We start from the raw sequence: 18,086 nt of genomic DNA, 5'->3' as shown, positions 1-18,086 counted from the left end.
TTGAATGGTGCTAAGAAGCTTACTATACTAGCTCACAAGAGGCCTATGAATTTTGCCTACACAAACTAGCATACCGGCCACGCAGCCTATGGATTTTTTTACCTAAATGAATTTCTCTGCCTCCATGGATTTCTCTGCCTACCTGTACTTTTTTCCCTACTTGGGCTTCCTTGCCTAGGCCTACACGGATTTCTTTGCCTGCATGAATTTCTTTGTCTACATGGATTTCTTTGTCTACACGAATTTCTTTACTTACACTACTAAGTCTACGAACGTATGAACCAAAAGGACTACGAACTTTTCTTTACTACCGAGCCTACTAATTACGAATCCTATTTAATTGTCAAAACAACTCTGCCTACCATCCCATCTGATAAAAGCTGACTACAAAGACCTAAGTATACAAGTATGAGCATAATTTTTCTATCTGAGATGGTCACGGCAAATTTGTAAGACAACTAATCTGAGTTTTTTTTGCCAATTACTTTTTATTTTTGTGATTTACGTCCAATCTGAAAATATTTAAACGGTCAACAAATGCCTATACTACAATAAGTTTTCTGATGATGAATCCTGACACACACACACACAAAAATGAAAGAAAAACAAACAGCCACATCCAAAAATAAACTGGTGAGGAGATGTCTGGGAGCTTCCTACAGACGGGAAAACGGCCCTCTGTCAAAACACTTCACCTACTCCCCTCTCGTCACCCCTTACCCCAGCCTCTCCCTACATCTTTCCTCTCCTACCTCCTTCCAATTCATCCTTTCCATTTCACCCTACCGCCGCCCCTAACCCTGCGTATCTTACCCTCCCTTATCTTTCGAATCAGTCTTTTCATCAACACCTACCTCAGTCCTAACACTACTAACCTCCCTTCACCTACCTTGCTCTCCTCACCTCCTTCCTATTCAAGTTCCCCATCCACCCTACCTCAGCCTCAACCTACATTCCTCCCCCCTGTCTCGTTACCCCAACCTCTACCTACCTCGCCCCTTCCCTATCTCCTTTCTCAACATTTTCTCCGTTCCCCCACCTCAGCCCATGCCTACTCCCCCTCATCCCTCACCTTATTTTCCCTATCTCTTTCCTAATCACTCTCTCCCCCTACCCCGCCTCAGCCCCTATTTACTTCCCCCATCCCCAACCATGCCTATCTTGCCCTTCCCCAGCCTCCCCTGACTGCCCACCTCCTGTCTCATCCCAACCACCTCACACTTCCAGCCTCCCTCCTTCCTAACCCCATCCCTACCACTTACCTACCCCTGGCTATGCCATGATCATCGTTCCCTAATTCTCAGACTTCCCACCTGGTATCTACTCTCTACTCATTTCCTCCCTAACCTCTACTCCCCTATCACTACCTATTTACTTCTACTCCACTACCTACTGGCTCCCTGCTTGCATCTACATCCCCTCCACTTCCCTATATGCCTCCCTTACCCATCCCTACCCGTCTCCGTCGCTACCCATCCCTACCCCTGCTACCCGTCTCCGTCGCTACCCATCCCTACCCCTGCTACCCGTCTCCGTCGCTACCCATCCCTACCCCTGCTACCCGTCTCCGTCGCTACCCATCCCTACCCCTTGCCTTCCTACGTCTACCTTTCTCCTCTCTGTTTCCCTACCCCTTACCTCCTCCACTGCCCTTCCTACCCTCCTCCTTCCCCCCATAAATCGTTAGGCCTACTCCACAGCTGCCTTCCAACACCCCCCTCATCAACAACCCCTTAAAATAAAAGAAAAAGGAGGGTGAAAGTGAGGCTTACAATGGCTTAGCAGGAGGGCACCAAACTGATCGCTAGACGCTTTTAAGAGGACTAGAGGAGGGAAGAAAGGGACGGGAAGAGAGAAAAAGAGAAAGGAGAGAAAAGGGGGGCAGGAGGAATACACGAGATGGGAAGAAAGAAGAGGGGGACAGAAAGGATAGGAAGAAAATGGAGGAAGGAAGACAGTAAAACGGGGAGAGAGAGAGAGAGGGGGGGAGGGGGAGCAAAAATACGACTGGAAATGAAGGGTAAAAGAAAGCGAGAAAAGCCGTCTGGCAAAAGAGCGGACAAAGACCCAGGGTAAAAATGCGCAGGGATGGAACACAGAAGAATAAGACCATGAAACGAAAGTATCGCACGGTTGAGATCTGTGGCTCTGGAAGTACCGGAACACCCCTGCCTCAGCGATTCATTCTACGTATTCCACCTTTCCTTCCTCTTTTACGCTACTAAGGCAAAGTCGTATTCTAAGCTGCTTTGGAAATCTTAACACCTCTTCCTCAACTATTTATTCTACGTACCACCTTTCCATCCTCTAAAACAAACAGCATACAAGACAACTATAAAAGTGTTGTGTGCAAATAAACCACTAAGGAAACGGCGGTACGAGCCGTCTAATGTCAACTAGAACAAGGGCTAGAGTCACCTGGTGGTAGCAAGAACAAAATTATAATACACCAAACGGTTCTGATGGGTTTATACGAGCCTTACGTACATCAAAACCACAATCTCCTACGGTGATATTGCTTGGTAGTATGGATGATGATAATGTTACGGATAAGGTGATGTAATGCCTGGAACAAGTCGCAAATGAAGAGGTGCTTCGTAATCTCCAATCGCACAAAGAATACAAACTTAAATCTCAGACTCACGGCAACGCAGAACACGTGAATGATAACCATGATACAGAGGTGTGATGTTCAAAAAAGTCGCACAAGAAGTGATACGTAATCTCCAAACGCACTTACAATACGAACTTGAAACCCTGACTCACAGCCACGCAGAACACGTGGATGATAACGAAGACCCTCCATTCTTCAGGCAGAATTCAAGTCACGGTCTTGTGACTGAGTGCAACACTCTTGGAGTTTCCCCGTGGCAAGTAAGCACGCATGCACACACACGCGCACATTAATTCTTGAATCATATCCTACACATTCTTGCATCGCAAACACACACACGCGCGCGCACACGCACACACACACACACACACACACACACGCAAAATTCTTGTATTTTATTCCTATATATTATTGCATCGTGTTCCCCCCCCCTCTCTCTCTCTCTCTCCACACACACACACACACACACACTCACACACACACAAATTTTTATATTCCCACATTCTTTCATCATGCCCCCCTTCTCCTCCCAACACAATTCTTGTCATATTCCTACATTCTTGCATCATGTCTCACACACACACACACACACACACACACACACACACACACACACACACACGAGACGGCAACAAACTCGTCTTCACGGTAAAAGAACACCACGTAATTACCACCACCACGCTCCCCATGATCATGTTTCCGTGTTGCTACCGTATTTTTCACACCATCCCACTACCCCACCTTCTCCCTCATCACACTCTTCATCTCGTCAGGTCTTCCCCACATCCACTCTCATCACATTCTTCATTTCGTCTGGTCTTCCCCACCTCCTCCGTCATCACACTCATCTCGTAAGGTCTTCCCCACCTCCTCCCTCATAACACACTTCATCTCGTCAGGTCTCTATTTTTGCTTGCTGTTTCCTGACCATACATACATACATATATATATATATATATATATATATATATATATATATATATATATATATATATATTATTAAAAACCCAAGGGAAAACGTGGCACACCTGCATCTCTATCCCCATATCAGCCACTGAAATTTTGCGGATGCAGAAAGGGGGAATGGGAAAAATGCAAAATTACCATTGCTATCAATATTAATGCCTGATTAAAGTGCCAAGTAAAAATGGTACACGCAAATACTACAGTCCGTTCACCTCTCCTGCCTCTGTTAGGCTCGTACTGTCGTCAGTTAAGAAGGCTCCTTCGTACCTTTTCCTTAGCCATTTGTTTTTGGATATGGCTGGTTAACATCCCTTTGAACGTTATTTATGAACAGTATGGCGATGTTTGATGAATTTGTATAACACGGAATTGGGGAGTAATGTGTAACAAGAAATATGAATCTCTTAAGAAAAGGCGCCCTTTCTTTACCGACGCGGATACGAGCCTTGACTGCTAATTTCATCGACATTTAATGACTGTAGCGGGGTGGAATGCATATTATTATTATTATTATTATCCATCGGTGGGTGACAGTATCCACCTTTTTCTACTGTCTCATTCGTGCACCGGTAACTCCTGCGATGAAGAGGTGGGAGGAGAGGCGAAAGCGCTTACATTCACTCAACCATCAAAGCCTTTGAAATCCTTGGCTATTGTAAGTCCTAGATAAATAAGAAGCCTAGCTTTTCAACGCCGCTGTTCTCACACGTGCGTTTCTGCGTACCGTATATTTCCACCACCGCCACACACGCGTCTGTTTACCGCAGCTATATATACACGTCAACAAGCTTACGCCTTCACGTTCAGTTAAGCCACGGATCACAACAATAACACCTACGCACAAACCCCACTATGTGTTCTATTCTCAGAGGCATGGGGCACTTCGTAGAACCTCTTCTTAAGCGACTTATTCTGCATATTACACCTTACCGTTCTCTTGTATTTTGATGAATTTTAATACCGACATACATTGAATCTGTAACGCAGAATTCAAATTTCATTGGCAAAGTAGTTAATACTCCCCCCCCTCCCTCTCTCTCTCCTTTGGTAAGCAAGGAGGCCAAAATGCAGGGTGGCGGGCTAACAAGGACCCCCAAGAAAGACTCACAGACAGTGTATTTTTAAACCCTACACCAAACTAAGAGCGTGACACCACGGACGAGGGCAATACGCTCTACCACACATTCACCACTACACCCTGCCTACGTCGTTACTAAGTAGACTACACTTTAACTACAACTAGGACACTCTACTACACTTACACCACACCGAATCCAATACATTCCTTTTCTACACATACACTAAAGCTACACCTTCACCGCTCAACCTTGCCTACGTCTATACTAAGCAGACTACACTGGATACAACTAGGGCACTACTACACTTACACCATACTCTAATACACTTCCTTTTTACACTTACATACACCACACCACATTAATATATACAGTGTATACCGTACTCCCTTTCTATACTTAAACGATATCTAATACAATCCCTTAAACCTTCATCACTACACCCTGCCAACGTCTTTACCCCGCAAACTACACTCTGACTACACCTACGACACTACTACACAGACACCATACTCTATTCAATATGTTCCTTTCCTACACTTACACCAAGCCCTATTACACTACCCTACACCTTCACTACTACACCCTGCCTATGTCTTTACTACCTAAGTCGTGGTTACATGAAACTCGATGAGCTTTGACTGCATCTCCTTAGTAACTAACAAGACCCTCAATCTTACTACATCTAGCCATCAACTCAGCTGAAAGGGGTTAGGGATCTTTGACATAAACACGCTACAGCCAATGGATGTTACCAATCCTAGAGACCGCTTTTAATGCCTTTATGTTTTTCTTAACCTTAACACTACGTTGTGGTACTGAAGGGGTTAATGCCAAGTCAACTAATTAGACAGGGCCAATACTTATACACATAAGTTACCACAGTACTGAAACGGTTAAGAACAAACAGCCAGTCAGTGTGGGAATCCCTGGGGCAATAGCAGTATCCTTCCTGCCACCGCCTCAATGTTTGCCTTACCAGTCTCTACACACTCCTTCATCAGTCATCACATCCTGTCTCAAAGTCTACCACCATAACCCTGTCAGTCTGCTATTCTCTCTACAACAACGCTGCCACATCACCCAATCTACTACAACCTATTTACAGCGGTATCCTTCCTTCTACCCCCTCCATGTCTGCTCTACCAGTCTCCACACACACTTCCATCAGTCATCAAATCCTGCCTCCGATTCTGCCACTCTCTACCACAACCCTGTCTATTTTTTTACTGTCTAGCATCCCGTCTTAACCAGACACACCACCCCATCTACTACAAAGACACACCACCTTGTCTGTTCCTACCGTCACGCCAGCCTGTCCATTTCAACCCTGTCACACTACCTTGTCTATTACAACCCCGCCACACTACCCTGTTTATTACAACCCAGTCATATCACCCTTTCTAACACACACCCCTCTCTGCTACAATCGTTACACCACCCTCACTGCTACACCCGTCACACCACCCTCTCTGCTACACCCGTCATACCACCCTCTCTGCTACACCCGTTACACCACTCGCTCTACTACAACCCTGTCACAGCACCCGCTCTGTTACAACCCTGCCACACCACTCTCTGTCACAACCCTGTCACACCACTCTCTGTCACAACCCTCTCACACCACCCGCTCTGCTACAACCGTCATACCACCCTCTCTGCCACAACCCTGTCACACCACTCTCTCTGTCACAACCCTGTCACACCATCCCCTCTGTCACAAACCTGTCATCACCCTCTATGCAACAACCATCACAGCACACTGTCACAACCCTGTCACATCACCCTCTCAGTCACAACCCTGTCTACTACAACCTTATTACATCACCCTGTCTACAACCTTGCCCCGGCGGACTATTTACCTCTCCACTGCAAAACTCCTGGGCCCAGTCACAACAATCTTTACACCCCATTATCCAGTCACAACTCCTTCACTACAGTAACATTTTTTTTTCCTTTCTAATACATCACTGGACTGTTTCATTCACCTCAGGAAGGAAACCTTGTAAAGACTGGACTAAACGGCGATCTTCTTTCTCAGTGTGATGCTTTTATAACCTCAAACATTCTTTATATGTCACAGAGATCGTTATTCAGCCCTGGGAGAACTCTGCTACTGAAAGGATTAAATACTTTCACACTAATTATATCACAACTACCTACTTCCACCACTCAGATGAAGCAAATGCCCATCAACTCCCACCCTATTCCCTTACGAGATGATGGTGGACTGCAGGTGAAAGACAACTTCAGCCTGCAATCCACATGGTTCATGTCCAGATGAACCTCAGACAACCATAACAATAACAATACCAACAAAGACTGACTGCTCTTCCCATGTATGCCACATGCAATCTACTCTGTCCTGGCTATTCACCAGTATTAACCTACATTGCTGTTTGCTTTTATCTACAACTATCCTGTGTGCATCTATCTTAAATTAACCACCTCTCTCTCTCTCTCCTGCTGTCTATTCACCACTGACTATCCAACACTAGTGAATATGATCATCTGCACTCTGCCATATCCATACCATCCTGCCTGCCTGTGCTGCAACTATAACCACTTATTTGTCTGCACACCACCTGCACCTAATGCTGACCAATGCAATGTTTATACCACTCATGCTTCTTAATCCTACTTGCATCAATTTCTACCTAATGCAGTGTTAATGCAGCATGGACCTCCTTATTCTACTCTCATTAGTTTACACCTAATTCTGATGCAAACTTACACTAATCAAATCTCTTCATCCTACTCTCCTCTCTTTACCTCTATGGCAATACAATGCTTATACCCCACATTTTTAATCGTACGCTCATCAATCTGCCTTAAAACACTGGCCTCGCAATCCAACCCTCATTAATTTACCACAACAACCAAGAAAATAATTACTCGTACACCAAGCTGGTTTCCTCATCTCCTCACCTCAGTTTGCCTCTAAGACTCAATGCAATGTCTATACACCATACATCTCCTCCTGCTTCTCTCATCAATTTTACTGAATGACACAGGGTCATATTCTCGCCTTTGGAGATTTTGTATTCCTTACTCATTTAGTCTGCACATTATATATGATTCCCTTGTTTGACACTAGCACAAATTACATTGTCATTAAAACAATAGCTACATGAATGTTAACGTACAATATGCTAAATATACTGTATATTGTAAAGGAAGAGGTACACAGCCTCCAATCCCACCTAAAATAAGACTCTTCACACTGTTTATATAACACATTATATTTCTTCTTCCCGTTCTCTTTAATCTGCCTTTATCTTATAACATCTATATAACAGTAACCATGTCATAATTATACCATCTTCCTCAACAAAGCTTACCCTTGCCATTCATTCCTAACACCCACCTTCTCTTAAAAAGCTCTATCTCCTATTTTCTCTTAATAAGCTAACATTATCATCATCATTATGGCCATTTTTCTTTACAATAATGTTTTCAGGAACAATTTCAACAGTTCTCTGAAGCAGAAGAGAGAAATATGCAATACAGTTACTTTAACGTACTTGTGTACAAGACAAGCATAATAATATATGAATTACAGTTTGTACCAATAATCATGAGAAAACATGCAGAACAACTTGAAAAAGACGAGGAGAGAAAGAAGAACGAGAAAGGAGTGAAGAAAAAGAAATAAAATGGGAAAGAATGGAGGAAAAGAATAATCATGGGAAAGAAGAATGGGAGAAAAATCTATCTATCTATCTATCTATTGCCAGACGCCTCAATCCCGTCTGGGGTGGCCACAAACAAATCGCCTCCAAGTCGCCCTGTCCCCCGCCATTTCACTGCCCTGCTCCCAACTCACATCCCCCTCTCTCATATACCTCTCCACCCTATCCCTCCATCTCATCCTCGGCCTCCCCCTCCCTCTTCCCCCCTCCACCTCACTCACATACACTCTCTTCATCAGTCTTTCACCCTCCATCCTCTCCACATGGCCAAACAGGAAAGAAAAGAGACGAAAGGGAGAGAAAATGGCAACATGTAAGACAGTGGATGCTGCTGCTGACGCCCAACAGCTGCCTAAGTCTTATCTTCTTATCTTATCGAGAGCCGGGGAACGTTAGATTATCTCAACACTCCCTGCACATCTATGACAACACCTACCTAGCCTCTCTCTGTCTGTAATACATCATAAAATTTTGTCTCTCTTTCTACCTAATATAAACCATTAATCTTGCCTCTAGCTACCAATAATACAGTACGGTACATCATAAAAACTTGCCTCTTTCTACTTGTAATAAATTCTAATGAAATAATTCTAATGCACTGTTACTTCCGGTAGTTCCCTTTTGTGCACAGTATATATCCAAAGCTTTTACAATTTTCTATACATATGCTACTGTCAATTGAGGGACTTGGCAAATCCTTTATAGTTAATGAAAAAATAGTCTGGTACATCTCACACTATCAGTATATGGTACAGTATACTGTATATGGAAATACCTCCTATACACAATAAAAAATCACACGTACATACGATAATTCCAGCAAGCTCATCAGTCCAAAATATACGGCTGTATGACATGGACTGCATACACTACAAGTGTAAGACTGAGACAGCCTAAAACTAGACACTTTTTGGCTAATCAAATTAAATCTCTGATTGTCCAAGATACTTAACACTTCTACCATACACTGTACTGTACTTTCAAATTAAAATCACAGTAGGCAGTTTTCTATCACATAGCTACTTTATATACATCTGTTGCTCTACATGTGACATATATATGAGAAGCAATGCACCTGTTTGTCTTTAGGGCTAAGAAATTCTTACACTGAAAAGAATCATTTGGCAAAAGTTTGAATTAATATGGTAGTTACCGGTATTACAGCATCATCACAAGGAGTAAACTGAAGCATCTAACATACTTGGACTAAGAGGTCTCTCTAAAGGTGCATAAAACTGTGCAGCAGCAGCAAGAAATCAGTGAAGTAGCCATCAAAATGAATGGGATAAAGTTTCTAACCTACTCATCCAATTTCCCAAGATCTTAATAACTCAGCTGATGCTAGGGAAATATTATCACCATATTATTACCATATCTCTCCTGACACTTAGAGGGCTCTCTCTCCCTCCGTGCTAAGGGATCTTTGTATGCGGCACATGTTAGGAGTATAATGCTGTATGGGAGTCAGTCCTGGGCAGTAAAGGAAGAGGATACTCACAGGCTCAAACTAACAGCATTGGTGTTGTGATGAGGACAGTTAGAATGAGATGGTTTGGGGATGTGGGGGATGATAACTGGGTGCAGAAAGTGAGAAGTGTTAATGCTGGGGGTAGGGTAGCGAGAGGCAGACCAAAAAAGACCTGGGACAAGGTTGCTGAGTGTGACCTCAGGGTTAAAGGACTAAATAGAGACGCTGCCAGAGATCAAGAAGAATGGAGAGTTGCCATTCGGTGACCAAGGCCAACGCATGCAAGCATGTTGGAACCTTCAAAACTGAAAACGAAAATGATATCTGCTACATTACTGTAATTAATGTGCTGAGGGTACGATAATGTTCCTAACATCATCAGTTCAAGTGATCTCTCAGAATCACAAATACCAGTAAATAAATAACCTGGCAGTAGCTAGAAAATCAGTCATCTCATAGTAAGGGTCAATTACATCAATTACAATTACCCCCTTGGGTACTGCAGGTCTCCCTTGGCTGAGTAATCTATTACCATGCTGGCAGTCTAAAATTACACAGAATAAAATCATTTACAAAACTATGAATCTTCATGCAAGTTATAAATCAAGTATCTTCTTAAAGGAAGAAATCTGAGTGGATGTTCAAAACAAAATAAAAACTATGGTCATTCATGGGTTAAGAAGTCATTGAGACATTCAAGTTGTTGAGTTTATTAATGAATTATCCAATGCCAAGTTGGGAGAAACATTTAAATCTGGGGAATGACTGTACATGAATAATGGAGCTCTTAATCCTTTGACTGTTGCTGCTGCATCTTGGTATTCAGTTCTGGCTATTGCCAAACTACATTTTCCTGGGACATGCCAAGCAGTCAAAGGATTAATACAAGGTAACCAAGATAACTGATATTCAATCTCTGATCACTACAGTAATCTGATGTCTAACCATACAGAAAATTACGTAACTATGGTGCTGTACAGTGCTCTGAAACTCTAAATCTATGACATGTCCAATGAACAACACAATTATTATGCATACTGAAGCTGTATACTACTTTCTCTAAAACAATTAACCCCTTGACTGCCTATGGCATCAATCACTGCAAGTGTTCAGAATGACGCTGGCAATGACTGATATGGTACTACCTGTACCAAACACCACAGGCTAAATCTCATGGAAATGTGACCTATTTGCCTTCTCATAGGGATACACATGAATCATGTGCAACCAAACATTTACCACCTTAGTACACCTAGGCTATACACCACAGCACTCTAGACCAAATTTTTCAAAACAGAAATATTGAAAAATCCACAGTAACTTGCTGTGCAGTGTACTAGATTTTACTAGAGGCTCAGCAGTGAAGGGGTTAAGAAGAACATTAGGACTCTACGAGGACAAGGCATCTCAGCTAACAAAAGCTCAAAGCTAGTAAGAAGGCTTGCTGTAACATACCAATGGTTTATACAGTAACCTTCAGCCTAACAATCTCAAATATTATTAACTGAGCCTGGGTCTTCATAACAATATTACAGCTGCTGTACAACACTGGCAATGCCATTACATGAAGCTGTCAAGTATATACCAATGATCTTTCTGTTCTAGAGATTCCTTATGAAATACTGGACAAAAAACACTGTTCAGGTCACATCCTCAGTAGCAAAGGTTACCATACTCTTTGCTTCATATCATGGGTATTACGGTAATATTTTTACTATTCTCTCTTCAGACCCTTCAGTACTATGACTTGTTTTGACAACTAATGCAGATTATTATTAAACTTAGAAGAGATCTCTTGTAATGTTAAAGTTTTAAATTTCAAATAACTCCTTCAAGACAATGAATGCACTAGGCTATATCAAATCTTGGCTTCCACCAGACAATTTTACTTAGACAAGAGGATATCCTTCAGTGATGAGGTTAAGTAATATAATCTGCATATCAAAGACAATATTCTCTAAGCAGCACATGAGCCAAAATCTGTTTTCAGGGATTCCAGTACCTTTTCAATTATGATTCAGCCTAATTCAGGCTGATGGAAAATGGCTTATTCAGTTCAATATTGCTGCAAACACTAACAACTTAAAAATACCTCAAATAGAATACAAAGATCCCACTACACACGACTGGATGGTGCATGATCAAACAACTATACCAGTATGATAACTTCTGAACTCAATTTATCCAAGATAGTAACTACTGTACTCGGCTACAATTAAAAAGGCCTTAATCACAGTATTTACATTTAAATTTAGTGACCTCTGACCAAGCTAGCATGTGCAGATCCTTTTACTTCCAAATTAATCTCTTCATGTTTTCTACTTTATTCTCGCATTTGTGACATGAAACTATCAAGCTTACGGATAGGCTACGTCTGGTAGTGAAGATGTCAGAAACTTTCTCAATAAAAACTCCTTCAATACCTGTACACTGACCTTCAATTATTCTTCCTGCCACTACTATGATGCACCGCTGAAACTTATTATAAAAAAAAAAAAAAAAAAAATCAGGAAGGATTTCAAAAGTGCTATCAACCTGTTCACAGGCAGCTTCCTTTTGCTCCCATCTATTACACTATCTCAGTCAAACACTTTTGCTAAATTTTACTACCGGTATTTTAACACCTTCCACATTATCTACCCTTGTCAACCTGTTCACAGGTGGCTTTTGCTATATTTTAATATTTTAACATCTTCCACATTATTTAAGTTACCAATAAGTTATTAAGTCTATAGTTACCACTGTAAAATAAGGCATCTGCATTTTTAAAATTAATCTGAGCTTACATAGACTGAGGGGGAAAAAAGAAAAAACTTCCAGAGGATATACTGTACTACAATCTCCAAAAATGCATTCCCACTGAACCCACGTTACAATCTGACGGATACAGATACCTGTAGCAAATCAGATCACGCTTGGATTTTCACAGATTCCCCTAATCATATAGTGAGGAATGCTTTCAATACACTGAACTGCAAGAATTTCAATAAAGTATATGGTAACAGTAAGTAACCCCATTAAGGACGGTACATTAACGGTAGCTGAGGAAACGTGTTCTTACCATATGTTCTGAGCCATTAAACAGGTAAGATACAGACTGTATCTTCAGTATGTAGGCCAGTATTTGGTACTGCTTCTACCATTCTAATGATAGCTATTACTGTAAAATGAATGAGACTTCCAGTACAGGTACTGTGTATCAATTATCAAAAATATGTGAAGCCCAGTCTCTACCACACCCATGTACCAGTATATACCTGTCATCCAGCTTACGAGACACCCATCAGTCATGTGAATTAAAACTATCACCATTAACCCCCTCTATATGGTGACACCTTTCGCTATCATCTTGCAACCGCCATATTTATGCAAAGGACAGATTCCTTACACTGATGGAGTTACAGCCCTATGCTAGTAGCTACTCGTAACTTTATTTCCTCATGTCAGCCCAGTGTCACAACAAACTGACACAGTATCGATCTGAAGACGAAAAGGAAGTAAAGTAAGAACCGCATGTTATTAAACTTAGGAGTACCTTGTTTTTATAATGTTGCTGATTACCAAGTACTAAATATATATGAAGTGCTATATAAAGACAACCTGTGATACAACAGATACTCATATGAGTTAAGTTGGTTTATGAACATTTTATAAATGCTGATTTCACAAACAGGAAATTTCTGAATGTATGTTCATAACATGAATCCTTATCCAGGTGTAATAGGTCTAAGGGGTTTTTCCTTAGTAAAAACAAAAAATCTGAAATCAGTCTGAATGAATACAGTTTCAGACTGAAGGAGTCCTTAAAGATTCTGGCACCTTCAGTTTTAGCAAGTCTCCTATGCTGAAGTAACTCATAAGCCATCATTAGCTACAAATCAAATATAATGACATCCATGGGCTGAAGAGGTTGTTTCAAATATACCATAAATATGAAAATGTTCAATTTACCAATACCATCCTCCACCAAGAGGAGGATGGTGGACTGTAGGAAAAAGGCATTGTCGGCCTGCAGTCCATTGGGTTCATATTCGGATGTGCCTGATACCACAACAATAACTGGCTGTGTACTGTAAGGTAATTCCTCAATTAACACTGTAGACATTTCCCACAAAAGGACAGTTCTAAGTTAACTTCAAGTAAGGGCTAAGCTAAAACAAAAGATCAAATTCTCAAACATAAAACTATTGTAGTAATGGCAGCAAATATTAATTATACTGCAGTTGATGCAGCACTATGCATTAAATACTGGCACTATAATCTGTAAGCAAATCAACCCCTTCAAAATGACATTTTTATTTTACCTTGCTACCACCAGACAATTATCGTACCTTCAACTTTGAAAAAGTATCTCTCCTAAGCTGAACAAAATCACCTGGCAGTGCTGATATCATAAATAAAATATCAATACAGTGCAGCTGTCCACCGATACAAAGTTATGATTCACAGTTACATGGCAATCAAAACTGACCCCAGCACATTCTGCACAATCTAAAACACAGTTGCACAGGCTGAGCCTGATAGATCCCCTAATGCCTCAATATTTCACACAAACCCCTAAGCATAACATTATGAACAATAAAAAACATGAAACAGTGAAATCAGCAAGGCATAAAGCAACAACAGTAATAGGGGGGTTTCCTGACATCTCCACTGCCTACTGGAGGCACAGAGAAGTTGGAGACCAGCCCCAGCAACTCCTAAGCCTCAGATCCCCCCCTCATCACCAAGTCAGAGGTCATCCTCTGGCAAGGTAAGTACCACAATTTATTGCTTTATGCTTTTTCTGATGTCACTGTTTCATGTCTGTTTTACCTCTGAATGACAGAGCATGTCTTACTTATCAGTCAGCAAGTCTGGCCAAACAAGAGTTTTGGGGGAAAGTTAGCTCAGGCTCAAGGATATGGTAGCTTCACATTAGATTTTATGTAATGGGTTTCAACAACCAGAGATTCACGGTTTTGAGTTACACTGTACCCCAAGTTAACCTATTTACCGTGCATATTAAGAGGCCACTGATACATCTTCAGGCTTAAGGGGTTGAACAAATAGGGGATATATTGTAAATAATAGTTAGCATGAGTTGCATCAACCCTGATCCCCCACTGCAAATCCTGATGTGTTATATAAAATGCTTTCCTAGACTGATTCACAGCATTAAAATGAAACATAAAGTAAAAGCAAATTAAGTGAGGAATTATTAAACTGCACTGTACACAAGGCATCAAGTACGAGAAGCAGGGCAGTTTGAATTTGTACCAAAAGAGAGCTGAATGAATACCATAACAACCTGCTGATGAACAAGCACTGGTGTTTCAATACTCAAAATAAATAGTGATAACAGTATACACACAGCAGTGTCAACAAAGCTAAATCAAAATTTTTAAAAGCATTATTGCAACATACCTTAACATGTTGTTTTCCACAGATTGTTACGCACCAACCACAATTACCACGTAACATCTTAAATAGTATCAGTACATGTACTCCCCAAACAAAATCAGTAGCACTTATTAAACTGTTTACCACCATATTTATTAGTTAGATGATAATAACTTTTCCGTAATACACTGCATCACATAAGTTACAGTTCAACTGCAGCCACTCTTCAGTAAAAATTCAAAAGAAATACGACACGATAAAACTAAGATGTGATGTCGGACAGAATATTACTTTATCACGAAACTATAATAAAAAATATACAGTACTGTAAATGCAGAGTGTAGCAGTTTCTCAAGACAAACACTGTACAGCAGTTAAGGTGCTGACATCATTGAATCAATTTTTCTCAAGATGCTTACGATGCTGAATGAAAACTATATAACATGATATAATAAGAAATGCAAACTACCGTAACTGCACTCTGAGGTACTGTATTGATGTGAGGGAAGTGTTCTGGTGCCTTGCTTTGCTGGAGCAGAAACAGAGGACGACAATGCTTCATGGTGCCCATGAGACTGCAGCCACCTCTCTTACTATGGTATTTTTACAAACTTACCTGAAAAGAAGGAAAAATTAGTTAGTACTTTACTAATGCACAAAAGTTACTATGTACTGTGCTCTGAACATACAGTTCTAAAATTTCACTGTTCTTTTAGAAAACCTTAAAACATTGAAATACTATCTGTGCTGAACTGCTAAAATATGGTATCAACACATACCCGGTACTCTATAATCAGATATATTCCTGTGTACAGTACAGGTTTCTCTCTACATACTCTATAAAATACTGTACGCACTTATCAAAGTACAGTATACGTTCTTGTCTTACTGTTCTATGTTATATAGAATGATAAAATCTGCCAAAGCAATACACTGTACATGATAGAGTAAAACATGTACATATTCTAATATTCTCTAAAAATATTACCATACTACATGCATCAGAACAAAAATCCTGCCTAAACTGAGGTACCAGTGTAACAGAAATGATGACACAACAGTAAATATCTACTCTCTTTGTGGGAAGATTGTGATAACATGTCACACATTCTTGTGAAATGCATGAAGTGTAACAATGCACTTCAATGTACTAATATTATCATATTTGCTGCTTCTTGCTTACTGCTTTGCTAAGTAGTAATTCAATCCTAATTTAAAATTTTTCCAGATTCCTAGAGTGACATCTTACTTTTTTTCTTTTTCGAAGAATGCACTACATCAATACCAGACAACGCTGTTCTGAAATCTGGCTGTCCCATCAAACCATAAGCATGCTGCGGTAGGCTGGATTTGTCTGATTATGGTATCTTAATCCTCTGACAAGTTTATATTTGGGTAAAATACCTTTCCAACATCATTTAGTTCAGTTTGGGTAAATAATAAACAGTACTAGTTCTTTAAGTTGCAGTGAATAAAATGGTCATTACTGATTACATGTATAGCACTAAACCTACTAAAATAATCTGTAAAATGCATAACAATGCATTTGTGCACTTTATCCTATATTATTTTCATTAGAAGATAAACTTCACCTGGTACTATACAGCATAAGCCTGTAACAAAAATGGAAATACTACATCTAATCAGTGCTTACTCAGTCAAATTATAATCACACAGGAATTTATGCTGTCATTTGCATGGCATTATCACTGACCAACTGAATTTAATAATTTATTCTTATTTGCTATACAATCTTAATGAACTCCTTCATGCATTACACACTAGGAATTTAAAAAGGAACTGCATGTCTACTGAACACCTTAAAATTTACTAATTCTCTGAAATGCTACAATATTATGTGCATTCCTACCAACTTTCTACCTTAATGTTACTACTCTCATTTATTACATATCTGAATGAAATGCTGGTATGCATGTACGGGTTCTGTGGGGGAAATGTTACATGTGATGATGTTATATTCATGACCTCTCAAAAAAAAAAAAAAAAAAAAAAAGTACGTTTTGTCCTTGCAAGGTCTACTGTTTCTCATTCAGCGGTGGTGTGCATTGGGTTGCATGTGCATGATGCATGATGGGGGTGTGCATGGGTGTGGTGGGCAAGGCTGCACACGTGGGCGGGTACCAGGTGGGCGGGTGAGGGCCAGGGGACACTGTGGGGAGGCCAGTGGACGGATAACACTAGTGTCCACGTCAATACACACATGCCACGGTCGCCCTCACCACCACTGTTTCCCACGTTAAAATAAACACATCACAATCGTTACAACACCCTATGGGGCAACTGATGGATGAATTATATCATGAACCTTGATACCCATGTCCCAGATTAAAAATCAGGGGGCGATGAAGCCGGAAAAATATGTAAAGATTTGCATATCACGGGGCAGGTGAGGAGGCCTGCCATCTTGGTGGAGGGGGACCTGGCAGCCTCCCCAGCGGCCCGGGGGGACATGGCGGCATCTCCCGCATCTCTCACCCACTACATCAACCTCAAATCAACACCACACGTACTTGGCTGGTCCGGTTGTGGGTTATCCTCTCCACCTTCTCTACCAGACATTTTCCTCAGCTAAACACTCGGCCGCCGTCAGACACTCACTCCAAACTCAACTCTGTATTCTTCCGCGACCGCATAATAAATCGTCTAGACTGATATAATGCGATCAAGAAACTAGTTCTCTTTCGAAACAAGGCTCGGTAATAGATATTTTATTGATATTACTTTGATGTTGTATGACTTCCAATATATGTCTGGTTATATATAAAAAGCACTGGTGACATTTTTGTAACAAATACGATGCTACTTCATTTTTTCCATGTGGGAAATATGTGACGTCATTTGGCGACATAAACAAATTCCCACGTGGT

At 40.9% G+C, this 18,086-nt stretch overlaps 1 protein-coding gene across 2 annotated transcripts in view; it reads right to left on the bottom strand.

Moving 5' to 3' along the window:
* Pur-alpha (Purine-rich binding protein-alpha) overlaps positions 1-17,834 on the bottom strand; it is a 354,281-nt gene extending 336,447 nt beyond the window's left edge. For both annotated transcript variants that reach the window (XM_080281118.1, XM_080281119.1), the window contains exon 1: positions 17,730-17,834. In XM_080281118.1, the coding sequence (XP_080137244.1) occupies positions 17,730-17,778 (49 nt within the window). In that variant the 5' untranslated portion in view covers positions 17,779-17,834. The remainder of the gene's footprint in view (positions 1-17,729) is intronic.
* Positions 17,835-18,086: the final 252 nt, after the last annotated feature.

Source organism: Coenobita brevimanus, chromosome 87 (genome assembly GCF_032717465.1).
Source record: "Coenobita brevimanus isolate Jiangsu-jjx chromosome 87, ASM3271746v2, whole genome shotgun sequence".
Lineage (NCBI taxonomy): Eukaryota > Metazoa > Arthropoda > Malacostraca > Decapoda > Coenobitidae > Coenobita > Coenobita brevimanus.
The sequence above is the reverse complement of the archived record's forward strand: the minus strand, read 5'-3'. Positions and strand labels throughout refer to the sequence as shown.